Genomic DNA, 12,139 nt, shown 5'->3' with positions numbered 1-12,139 from the left:
AGCCTCAGTCCATGGCACTGAATGTAGCACAGAGGAGATCCTCCAGGTTTTGGCTGATGGGCCTCTGCCCCCCACCCCATCCTCAGCTCCCCCCACCCCCACTCCCTGCTTGCCTGTGTCCTGAACGCTCAGATTTCGAGGAGGTTTCCCATTTGTGGCCTCAGTGTTAGCTAAACCATCCTTCTGAGGACCAAGAAAAAAAACCCTAAGTCTCTGGCCCTGGCTCAAAATCCCAACCCTGTTGTCTGGTAGGGTCTTCCTGACACAGTTGGGGAGGGACTCTATATCAATCCCAGTGGTTCCATCAGCCCTTGTCCTCCCAGCCAACTGTAGAGTCTAAGTAACCTATGCCCCAGCAAGGGCTCTGGATGCCTCAGCCTGGGCTGAATTAGGCACTCCTGGAGCGCCCCCTCCCCCTGACCTCAGGAACCTGCCTTTCTCATGCTGGGTCACTTCTGGTAGGAGGTCCTGCTGCCTCCCAGGATGTGACCACAAAGCAAGATGCAGATCTCCCTCAAAAGGGCTCACCTTACCCTTCTGGGACTCTACGAAGATACAAAAGGGAACCCAAACTATTGCAGCCACCAAGACTCTGAGGGTTAACCAACTAGGGGTTCCCCTGGGCTGGATTCCAATACTTGGGAGCTCAAAACTATGTGCCATCAGCCTCCAGCCCCAAACAGAAGTCCCAGAGAAAGCACATGCCTTCTTGCGACTGGTCTTGCGAGGTCGTGGCTTGCTCTTGGTGAAGCAGATGTTGTGCTTGGTGGACTTAAAGGACTCCAGCCGCCGTTTCATGTTCTGCTGGAAGACCTCCTTGTCCTGCCGTTCCTGCGCATCCTCTGAGATGAAGTGGCGGCTGCAGCTGGCTTTGTACTGGCAATGACAGGCCCACCCTGCCATGAGGCCAGGAGCCTTGGCCTCCCACAGGAGACCAGGCCATAGCACCATGTGCACGATAGACCCTCCCAGCCCCATTTTTCCAGAACTAGCCACGGATTAAAAAAACAAAAAGTACAAAAGGAACCCAGCCAGACACTCTGCATTCTCAATTCACTGGGGGAATAACTTCCCTTTATCACTGAACCTATCCCCCCAAATCTGGCTGTCCCTATCCTCCACACTACCCTTCCCCAATTTTCTCTGATATGAAGTAACAAGAGGCAGGGGACCCTGTATCTTGTCCCTTGGGGCTGCAATGAGACTGTGGGGGACATTTCCTTCTTTGCCCTTCCATTTAAGGAGCCTGGTCCCTGTGCCTGGCCCACACACCCCTATCCAGCTATATCGGATTCTCCCTCTACGAGAAACTCTCCAGCCAGCCATTTCTGCAACAACCTTGGACTTCCAGAACTATCTCTCCTGACACCCTGGACTCTTTTGATCCCAAAAGCCACCTGCACCCAATTTAGGACCACTCCCATCATCTATTCCTTCCCACTCTTTCTCACAAAGACCAAGCCCATTACATACCGACCTAGACCGCCAAAAAGAAGTACTGCCATCTGGTCCAAATCACCTTATCTGGGCTCACCTCCCTAGTACGACCCTTTCTTACAACTTGTATTTTCTGCTGCCCCAATCCAGTTCTAAGAGCTCCCTTCAAGTTTTCCATCTGCCTTCCCCCACCTAATCACCGAGAGGGATCCCTCTTTGCTGGGGGTGCAGGAATCCAGCTCCCTCACAGGCGTACCCTGAACCCTGGCCTCCACTTTGTTCAGCCCACTCCTCCCTGCCTCCATCAGCTCCCTGCTCCCTCCCATTTCCTGGCCCTCCAGCACCTTCACTCCTTCTCTCATCATGCCAACCAGCCCACCACCCTGCTTTTAAGCATGCCCCTGGCCCATTCTCCCCTGAAGAATGCCTTTTCATTAAGGCCACTGCTTCCCTTTTGCTGCCAAACTTTTATACTTTGATTCTGATACTTTCCCTTATACCCATTACTTTCTTAAATACCAGAAATACAACTCCAGGGTCCACAAGTCCACAGTGCTTTCTCCCTGGTCACCAGTGCCAGGGCATGATCTCTGGTTAGGCGCTGGCCTGACTTCTGTGCAGCATCCAGCCGTCCTTCTGGCCCAGGCCTCCAAGACACCATCTGCTACTGCGCATCTCCTCTCCTTCGCTGGTTCCCATTCCTTTTCTCCCATGTGCATTTCTCACAGTGTTGTCCTTGGCCTTCCTGTCTCACCTCCAAAAGCTCTCTGCAGTGAACTCTCCATTCCCCCAGCTTCAGCTACCCAGTCACAGACATCATGCAGCCATCACACCAGCTGCATTTGAATCACCTGGGCGATTTATTAAGGCCATAGATTCTTAGTCCCATTCCACACTACAAAATCAGAATCTCCAGGAGGTAAAGCCAGGAATATGTAGTCTAGCAAGCTCCCCCAAGGGATTCTGATGTTTCCAGGTGAGGAAATCTCTGACAATAAAGACTATTTATGTTTATGTCCAGCCCTCATCTCTGAAACTATAATCTCATATTTGTAACTCCATACTAAACACTCTGTCTCTCTCTCTTGGATGACATTTCTGTGAACATGAAGAATTATGGATTGTGTTATGGTATAACTAAATGGATTCAGAACTAGTTGAGTAACCATACCCAAAAATGCTTGATCCTTGTCAGTCTAGAGGAAAGTTTTTAGTAGCATGCCACAGGGCTCTGTCCTCAGCTCTATCCTGTTCAACTTTTTATGTTGATTTGGATAAATATAAAGTTAACAGGCTTAGCAAATTTTCACATGATGTGAATCTGAACAGATATTTGGTGACAGACATGGGATCCAAACGATGCACTGATGGGCTAAATCAAATAAAATGACATTTATCGGGGATAAGCACAGTCTTTCTCCAGTTTTGTTTTGTTTTGTTTTGTTTTGTTTTCTAATTGATTACATAAGAACTGGTTGAACTGCACCCATTGACCAATCTTATGCACACACATCCATAGACAACCAATCGTTATGTACAACCTGATGTGATACAATACATAATACAAAGCACACCTACTGAATGTTCCTGAATCTGACCAGGCCTCTAGATTTAAGTACCAGGAAATACAGGGGATGGAGGAACATGTTAAACATCGCCACTGGAATATAATTAGCAAAATCTACAAAATGGGAAATTCCCTGAGACAAAGTATCCAGTTTTTTCAATAAATAAATAGCAAGTGGGAGAAAAGGAGAAGGAAGTATTAGAGATTTTTTTCTTTAATAAAGAGAAATATTTACCAAATGCAAAATGTGGGCTTTATTTGGATCCTGATTTAAACAAACCAGCTGGAAAAAAGATGATTATGAATACTGACTGGATATTTCATGTGAGAAGAAATTATTGTTATTTGTTATAAGCGATAATCACACTACTATTTTATTCATACATTGTATACGTAGACTTCTTGCCACATAGAGATACATATTGAAATATTTAGAGATGATATGCTATGTCTGGAGTTTGCTTTAAGATAAAAAAGTGTGGATGGGATGAGGTAGAGGTACAGAATGTAACAAGATCAACCATGCATCGATAATTAGGGGAGCTGAGTAATGCATAAATCAGTTATTTTATTCTGTCTAGTTTTGTGAGTGAGATGTGCCTTAAGAAAAAAGTAAACAAAATGAAACAAAAACCCCCACAGGTTGGATGAGACAGAGTCGAATAGCCATTAACTGAGGAAGACATGGGAGTATGCCTGATTGTAAGGACATTTTGGGGCCTCAGAGCGGTAAGACAAAGTTGGAGGGATTCAGAACATCGGGAAGAGACTTGCAAGTTCTAGAACTAAAAAGGTAAGAAAGCCTCTATGCCCTGCTGTGGTCAACCACATCTAGAGCAGCATTCAGGGCCTTGTTTCTTATGACCAGAGAAGACATAGGGAGACAAGGGAGAGGGGATGCTGGCCTGAGGGCAAGAAGGACTGTGTGAAAAGGAACTGTCTTGAAACCTTTGAAGGCTTATTCTGCAGAGCTGCAGAGAGTCAAATTATAACCCGTGCCAGCAAGTTAAAGGAAGCCAGTTCTGTCTCAACCGTAGAAACAATCTTGACTGTTAAAACTGCCAGGAATGGTAACAGCTGCCTTCCCATTTCTGAAAAGTTCAAGGTAATGGCATGCTGCCCCCTTGTGGGGTTGCAACAGATTCCTTCCTGAATGGGTTGGACCATTCCAGCCTGAGCTTCCTGACCTGCATTAGACTAACACTACCTACAAGAGATGTCTGCCTTCCCCATACTAAGCTGGTCCCACAGGCTTCCTCAGCACTTCTGTTTCTGCCTGTGACCCCATCAAGCCTTCTGTAGTCCATCCCCTCCTCTCCCCCTCAAGACAACCACTCAATCCTATGTGCTCCTCTCCTTTACCACCACCCAACTCTGATCCAGTCTTTCACTCCAGCCTCCCAACTGGCTCTCCCAGCCTCACACCTCGCCCCTCCAATTTGGTCTATGCTCTGCTACCAGAAGATATCTTTAAACAGTGCTTATATCAGCCCAACCCTTTCCAAAAAAAAAAAAAAAAAAGCTAAATGTTATTACAAGATAATGCCCATGCTCTTCCACTGGGCACTTATAGCTCTTCACTAGCTGGTGCCAATTGCCTCTTGAGCCTGCAGTCATGGTCTCCCCAGACCACTCCCCCAAATGCCCCCCACCTCCACTCCCCTTTGGAACTCTTACACCCTCCCTGCTCTCACCCTGCGGCGTGGCTTGTAGAGGCCTCCACAGAGCAGATGGTGCATCACAGCATCCTCACGGTCCCGGCCGCTGCGCACTGTGTCAATCACCTGCAGATCCAGACACGCTCCACTGCCACTCTCCCTCCTGCAGGAAGCAGGGAACATGTGTGCTAAGGAGGGGCCAGGAGGCACAGGCCAGGGGAAGGGCAAAAAGCAAAAGTGCCCACAAATCTTTCCCAGAAGGGATGCAGAGAGAGGGCCCAAGAGAGAGGAGCTTGAGGAATTGGAGGGGGGTTCAAGGACTTACAACAGGTTCGTGACAGATGTCTCTGCCATAGAATTGCGGCTGGGCATAGAGGGCAGAGTGAGACCTGTGGAGGACAAGATATGGCCTCCCTGCTGGGGCCAAGACAGAGGTCAGAAAGCAAGCAGATTGAGGGTACCCCAGTCAAAGGGTAATAAAAAGAACAAGAGTTAACACTTATTCTGTTCTTTTGATCATCTAGGTACTATGCTATGCACTTTACATATTGAATCCACAAAATTCTGTGACATATGTATTCTTATTCCTGCTTTCTTACAACAGAGGAAACAGGCTGAGAGAGGATAAGGGACTTAACCAAGGTCACAAGTCTGTAAGTGATAAGACTTGAACTGCATCTGCTGACTTCAGAGTCTAGCTGTTTCTCAACTTTCTCTACTCCTTGCCAGACTCTGAATTCAGCATCACGTCAGGCTGGTTTCTGCAGGTGCCACTTTACCAGTCTGCTAGGAATTCCCAACTCCCCGCTCAGGTCCTACCTGCTTGTCACTCCTTCCTGCCCTGCTCTGCTGGCTACCCACCACTGGCTGCTGGCCCACCTGGTCCACAAAGCTGATGGCATCCCGGATGTTGAGTCGATAGTACACATCCCAGATCTGGTCCCGGATGCGGTAGGCTGACCGTCGCATCAGCAGCTGACTCAGGTACTTCTTGTCAAACTGTTCCCACCTACAGAAGATGTCAGGCCCAGGCCTGAGTCCCATCCCCAAGGCCCAGCTGGCTGGCCCTTCCTCAGATGAGGTAGGGGCACTGCCAGCATCAGCCTGGCTCTCTTGGTATAGGCCTCTCAGCCAGGGAGAATATTGAAGCTAGTCCCCGCCCTTATTGAACTTACAGCATTATAGGAAAACCTGACATTAAATTGAAGTTATTACAAATAACCAGAATTGCAACAATAACAAGAACTACAAAGGATAATTATAGAGTATAATAGGGATTCGTCCTAGTCAGAGAGGCCAGGGAATGCCTCCCTAGGGACTTGATGCCTATAGTGAGATCTGAAGGAGAAACAGTGGTTAAGAAGGTGAGAAGGTGAGAAAATGTTCTAATACACAGAATATGTGCAAAGGTCCCAATGGCAGGGTAGGGGAGCACAATGAGTCCTGAGGTTCTAAACCAGGGTCCATGTAATTAGCAGGCAGACAGTCAAGGACAGAGCACAGCATGATGAGGCTGGAGTCTGGAAGGTGCCAGACCACACAGGGCCAGGCAGGCCTCACTGCGAAGACTTGTCTTATCCTGAGAGTACTGGGATGCCACTGAAAGGGCTCCTGGCAGAGGTCACCCAGCCCAAGCCTGGCCGTGTCCCTTCTCAGAAGTGTGGCACATCCCCAGTGCTGCCCTGGCTGGTGGGTCTGATGCTGCTGAAGGAGCCTTGGGGGAGCTCCCTCACCTGTCCCTCCAGTAGTGATAGCCATGGTGCCCCACAACGTCCTCCACTGCAGCCAGAATGTGGTCAAAAGTCTAGAAGGGGGGTGGGTAGGGGGACTGGATCAGGACTCTGCTTAAAATAGAAGGAAGAGAGGTATAGGTGGAGGGATGGGGTTCTGGTACCCACGTGCTCATGCAGCTCCTGGTTCAGGGTGGGTTTGTGATGCTCACTCCTCTTCACCTTCAGCCACTTGACCAGTGGCTTGATGGTTAAGCCCTATGGACAGGCAGCAGGTGAGCCCTGCCCTATCCAGTTCCCTGCCTTTCTCTCCCCATAATTAGGCCTCAGCTTCAGTACCTCCACCTCACTGCACTCAAGATATGAGAAGTCAGGCCCCTGTATCCCCCAATAGAAAGAGGAGCCCCTGTCCCAAAGGCTCCATGCCTCCCCCAGGGCCTGTTGGACCTTCTCCCTACCCAGCCTCATGGGCTCTCCCACCTGCACAATGACTGTGAAGAAGACCACCACAATAGTGGTGGCCACAAAGTAGTCCTTGGCAGGGACCTTGGTCTTGTCCAGTAGGATGACGAGAGCGAAGGCCACAGCCCCACGCAGGCCCCCATAGGACATCACCACCTGGTCAATCTTGTCCAGAGGGACCAGCCGGAACTGATTCAGCACCCACGTCTGCAGGACTACGCCTACAGCAGGAGGGAGGCCAGTGGGAGCAGGGCTTTGGTAGTGGAGGACCCAGGAGTGGATGGTACCAAGTATCTGGGCTAAGGTCTGACAGGGGCTAGGAAGGATGAACAATAGTGGGGAGGCTTAGGAATTGACAAGGATATGGACTCAGACTAGGAGATGAGCTGGGGCAGGGCAGGAAGTAGAGTGGGAAAGCAGAGGGTGCTGGCAATACCGAGGGCTCGGAAGAACAGGATGAAGAAGAGGGTGCCCAGCACCAGCCCAGAATCCCAGGCCCACTTAGAAGAGTCCACAGCCGAGATGCCAAGCAGCATGAAGATGACTGTCTCAGCACAGCTGGCTAGAGTCTTCATTGTGTATTTGACAGCCGTGCGTGACTTATGGGAGATGTTGGCCTCCACATACTTCTTACAGCCCAGGCCACACATAGTCACCCTGGAAGAGGAATTGACAGACAGGACAAGTAAGGAGGGGTTGCAGAAGCACAGCCTCTGGGGTTCAAGCGTGCTGCAGGAGGGGTGTTGCCCATCACAGGATGTCAGACCATCAGGGCTGAAGCCCAAGGAGGCATGGAGACAGTCTCAGAACAACTAGTGGGGGTCTTAGGATAAGGGTCCAAGTCTCCAAGTTCCCATTCAGTGCCTCCTGGAGAGGAAGGTGGGAGAAACATGCTCTGACTAGCATCCTTTCTAGGCACCTTTTGCAGTACTGTAGCCACTAGAGCCAGTGGCACCAGGCCTTGAGATCCACTTCTAGCTCAGCCTATACCCCAGAGAGCACTTCAGGAAGAGGAAGACTAGGTTCTGCAGTGCCCAAGGCAGTTCTAGAGGTAGATCCTGAAATATGACGTGAGGTTTACTATCTTCCCAGGGGAATTTGAGGCTCCCACTACCACAAGGGCACAGGGAAACCTATTGCCTCCTTAGGGTCTTGCTTCTGTCCATGTGAGGGGCAACCATCTCCAATGCCCCCTCCCAGCTGCCTGCATGCAAGGCCCCCAGGACTCACGCAAGAATAGCAGAGAGAGAGGCCATTTCAGCAGTGAGGTAGGCTGCATAGGCGAGGAGGAAGACCAGCAGCGGCTCGATGATGCGGACCCGCTTGGTGAAGCGTGTGGTCAGGGCCAGGAGGAAGGCAAAGACTAAGCCCACGGCTGCCCCGCCCAGACTGACCACAAACAGGGAGGCTGGGGGAGGAGTGGGTTGTCAGCGTGACCCCTGGCCTGGACCCCACCCGGGCGGATAAGACTGCTGCCTGGCAGGGAGTAGAGGACAATGCCCACTGTACTCCCAGGGGTCAGGATCCCAGAGCCAGGATCCCAGGAAAGCCTCTCCTTCTCAGGTTCTCAGGGCCCCATTTCTCTATAGAGGAGAATGAGGCAACCCAACAGCCTCCTCTGTCCTGATGCAGTAGGGGGCAGGACTCAGCAACCCAGCCAAAGCGGGGAAATACTGACCGACTCCTTTCAGGTAGTCAGTGGCCTGCACATTGGCAGAGCCCATCTCCACAAAGGAGTTGCAGACCTTGTACAGCACCTGAGTGAGAAGATGAGAGTCAGGAGAAAGGAGGGGGAAGGTTCAACTGGGACTACTGGGAGAGGGTGAAATCTGAGGTCGTATTTCTTACCCAGGGAACCCAGGGAAGGGTCTGAGCATGCTCAGACACCCAAATAGTCAGAGCATGGCAACAGGGGTCAGGGAATGGCAGCCAGCTGAGCACTCTCACCACAGTGACAGCATCATTGAGCAGGGACTCGCCAAAGACGATGATAAAGAGAGTGTCGTTGACATGCACCTCCTCAAAGACAGCCAGCACAGCCACAGGGTCCACCGCTGAGATGAGGCTCCCAAATAGCAGAAAGTCCAGCAAGCTGGCCTGCACTCGAGGGGCTTTTGAGGGATAGATGGGGGACAGCAGTTGGCGAGGTATCCAGTTTCCCACAGCATTCCCTGTGACAAGCCCTGGCTCCACCCCCACTGTGGAAACAAGGATACCCAGAGAGGACTTAGGATGGTGAACACAGCATCAGCCCGCAGGTCAGGACACTTGAGCCTAGGGCCTGGCTTTGCCACTTACCAGCTCTGTGATGTTGGTGCTGTCACTGTCACATGACTTCTCTTAAGCCATGCCTCCTCATCTGCCTACCTCACGAGATTGCTGCAAAATCAACCCAGGAGATGGCTAAGAAAGCTCTACATAACCTGAAAAGTTAAGGTGGCACTGACAATAAAATCTGCAGCTACAGTAATAAGAACCACCAGCAGGTGGAAATTGGCTGCTGACTGGCTTTATTAGGGAGATAGTGCTTTCTCCCACCCTTGTGGTTCTCAGCCTAAAGGATATGACACTCACAATACTCAGCAGAAGGGGTAGGGGCTGTCGATCTGTGAGGGCTAAGTATGGTAGGAAAAGCACCCACCGTTGGGAGATCTTGAACATGTCATAGAATCTCTGTTAGCCTGTTTCCTCATGTATATATTGTGAATAATAACAGTATCTACCTCAAAAAGTCCTTTATTTAGCCAGAGTCTAACACAAAGTACGTACCTAATAGATATTACCTATTATTAGGATTAATATTATTACTATTATTGGTACTATTATTATGGTCTGATGTCCTCCCTTCCCTTCCTTCCCCAAAGAGTTCACTCACCCATTAGGAAAACCAGGTAGGAGGCCTCAAGTAGAAATTGCAAACCTCTCTTTGTACCTTGGAAGAAGTCTGAATTATCAACATTCCGAGTTGAATGGATTTTGGTGCAGGAAATGAGGAAGAAGGGAGCAGGAAAGGCAGTCTGAGGGCAAAGAACCTCAGTAAAACAGACCTCTCCTGCTAACCTTTATCAAATGAGTTTAAGGGCCTCTATTTCTTCATCTATTAAATGGGACAAATTATACCCCAATAGAGTAGCTATAAAGAGTCCATGTGAGGGGCGCCTGGGTGGCGCAGTCGGTTAAGCGTCCGACTTCAGCCAGGTCACGATCTCGCAGTCCGTGAGTTCGAGCCCCGCGTCAGGCTCTGGGCTGATGGCTCAGAGCCTGGAGCCTGTTTCCGATTCTGTGTCTCCCTCTCTCTCTGCCCCTCCCCCGTTCATGCTGTGTCTCTCTCTGTCCCAAAAATAAATAAACGTTCAAAAAAAAAAAAAAAAAAAAAGAGTCCATGTGATAAGTAAAGATATAATATCCAGGGTAATGTATTGCATTCTGTGGACGTATAATATGGATTTATCAAAAATAATAAAGGCACCTGGCTGGCTCAATCAGAAGAGCATGTGACTCTTGATCTCAGGGTTGTGAGTTTGAGCCCCATGCTGCATGTAGAGATTACTTTTAAAAAAATTTAAAGGGGTGTCTGGCTGGCTCAGTCAGAAAAGCATGCAACCCTTGATCTTGGGGTTGTACGTTCAAGCCCCACGTTGCATATAGAGATTACTTAAAACTAAAATCTTAAAAAATTATTATAATAAATAAATAGATCTTAATAAAAAAAATAATAATAACAGAAAACCACCCTAATGTGGCCTGGGCAGAGCCAGGATGGCTGGCCCTCGCAGGAATGGTGAATTGTGCCTCAAGAGAGCAAGGCTGGCAAATGGCAGTGTGGTAACAGAGGGCAGGAGGCAGCAGTAGTAATGCAGGCTTCCCAGCCTCAGCAGCCCACACACAGCTGGGAGCCAGGCCTCTGCTCAGCTGTCATGCTGCAGAAGCCCAGACTCAACTGGCAGAGACCTAAATGAAGGCTGTAGGCCCATCTGGAGTATTGCCTTGCACTCCAGGTGGGAGGGACCTAAGAACTCTCAGGGCAGGGCTCTTGCCAATATGGGATCTCCAGAGGTGGAGAAGGGGGTTGGTCCAGGTTCTAGGGTCACTCACCCACAAGTCCAGCCTGCTGCAGGCCCCAGAGGGCAGCACCTGTTGTGAAGGCATTCCAGAGTGTGCCCACCACAGCATAGGTGAGGATGGCACCCAAATTATCAAAGAACAGCCGGCTAGGCATGAAATAGCCTGAGTCCAGCACAATAGGAGGCAGCAGGAAGAGGAAGAACGTGCCTGGCTCCAGCTGGTACTCAGCTTTCTTGGCCACAGCCAAGACAATGCCTCCAAGCACCAGTCCCAGCAAAATCAGCAGGCAGCTCTCAGGGACCAGTGATGTCACCTTCCGAGACAAGTGAAACACTACAATGCAAGAAGAGGGCAGGATGCATCAGCTTATTGGACACACACACACACACACACACACACACACGTGCGCACAACACATATACACTGGCCTATAACCTCCCACTCTTAGAAGGTTATCCAAGGTCAGGAACCCTGACCCTGAGACCAAGGAAAGAGAAAAGAAACGCAGGACTACTAGAATCTCCAACCTCCATGCCCATAAACCCTCCACTGCAGCTAAAGTTGTCTGTTTCTTGGTGTTCCTGTCATGGTAACCTAGGCCTTTGCTTGTTATTTCCATTTCTGGCAATGCCCCCTCCTCTCTTCTCTCATCCTCAGGGCATCTCACCTTTCTCTGATCTCCCTTATCCGTAACCATTATTTGAGCCTCAGCAAATGTTATTTGGTATATTTCTGTGTATAACATAGCTGTAAAAATCAGGGCCTCTAGATCCAGGCTGCCTGGGTTTGAAGACTACCTCCTCTATTTACTAGTTCTGTGACCTCAGAGCACATAACTTCACCTCTCTTTCAGTTTTCTCATCAGCAAAATAGGAATAAAAACAGTAGTGATCTCATAGGATTGTTGTGATGTTAAATAAAGCAATCTACTCAATAGCACTTAGCCCGATGCTTTATCGTAATCACTCAATAAATGTTACCTAATATATTATTGAGTCCTGCCTCCCTAACTAGACCATAATGCATATTATACCTCCTAACAGCACTGTAGACATCCTAGCCCAATGTGCTTTTCATTATAATGCCTCAACTAAGGAAACAGTAGTTGAAAAACATTGGGTTTAGCGGTAAGACGATCCCTCATTCATCAGGCTCTGTCGCTTTCTAATTGTATGATCACAGACTAATTTACCTGAACTTCAATCTCTTCTCCTATAATA

At 49.3% G+C, this 12,139-nt stretch overlaps 1 protein-coding gene across 8 annotated transcripts in view; it reads right to left on the bottom strand.

Annotated features, from left to right (window-relative positions):
* The window catches only part of SLC9A5 (solute carrier family 9 member A5), a 31,545-nt gene that overhangs the window by 5,305 nt on the left and 14,101 nt on the right, over positions 1-12,139 (bottom strand). For 2 of the 8 annotated variants that reach the window (XM_045443048.1, XM_045443042.1), the window contains 14 exons: positions 10,950-11,252; positions 8,802-8,965; positions 8,533-8,611; positions 8,085-8,262; positions 7,291-7,511; positions 6,873-7,075; positions 6,561-6,650; positions 6,396-6,466; positions 5,542-5,671; positions 4,988-5,079; positions 4,699-4,825; positions 3,240-3,287; positions 706-876; positions 114-183 (listed from right to left, as the gene is read on the bottom strand). In XM_045443048.1, the coding sequence (XP_045299004.1) occupies positions 114-183; positions 706-876; positions 3,240-3,287; positions 4,699-4,825; positions 4,988-5,079; positions 5,542-5,671; positions 6,396-6,466; positions 6,561-6,650; positions 6,873-7,075; positions 7,291-7,511; positions 8,085-8,262; positions 8,533-8,611; positions 8,802-8,965; positions 10,950-11,073 (1,768 nt within the window). In that variant the 5' untranslated portion in view covers positions 11,074-11,252. The remainder of the gene's footprint in view (positions 1-113; positions 184-705; positions 877-3,239; positions 3,288-4,698; positions 4,826-4,987; positions 5,080-5,541; positions 5,672-6,395; positions 6,467-6,560; positions 6,651-6,872; positions 7,076-7,290; positions 7,512-8,084; positions 8,263-8,532; positions 8,612-8,801; positions 8,966-10,949; positions 11,253-12,139) is intronic. The other 6 variants (XM_045443044.1, XM_045443043.1, XM_045443045.1 and 3 more) reach the window with 6 other exon arrangements.

This window comes from Leopardus geoffroyi, chromosome E2, assembly GCF_018350155.1.
Source record: "Leopardus geoffroyi isolate Oge1 chromosome E2, O.geoffroyi_Oge1_pat1.0, whole genome shotgun sequence".
Taxonomy (NCBI): domain Eukaryota; kingdom Metazoa; phylum Chordata; class Mammalia; order Carnivora; family Felidae; genus Leopardus; species Leopardus geoffroyi.
The sequence above is the reverse complement of the archived record's forward strand: the minus strand, read 5'-3'. Positions and strand labels throughout refer to the sequence as shown.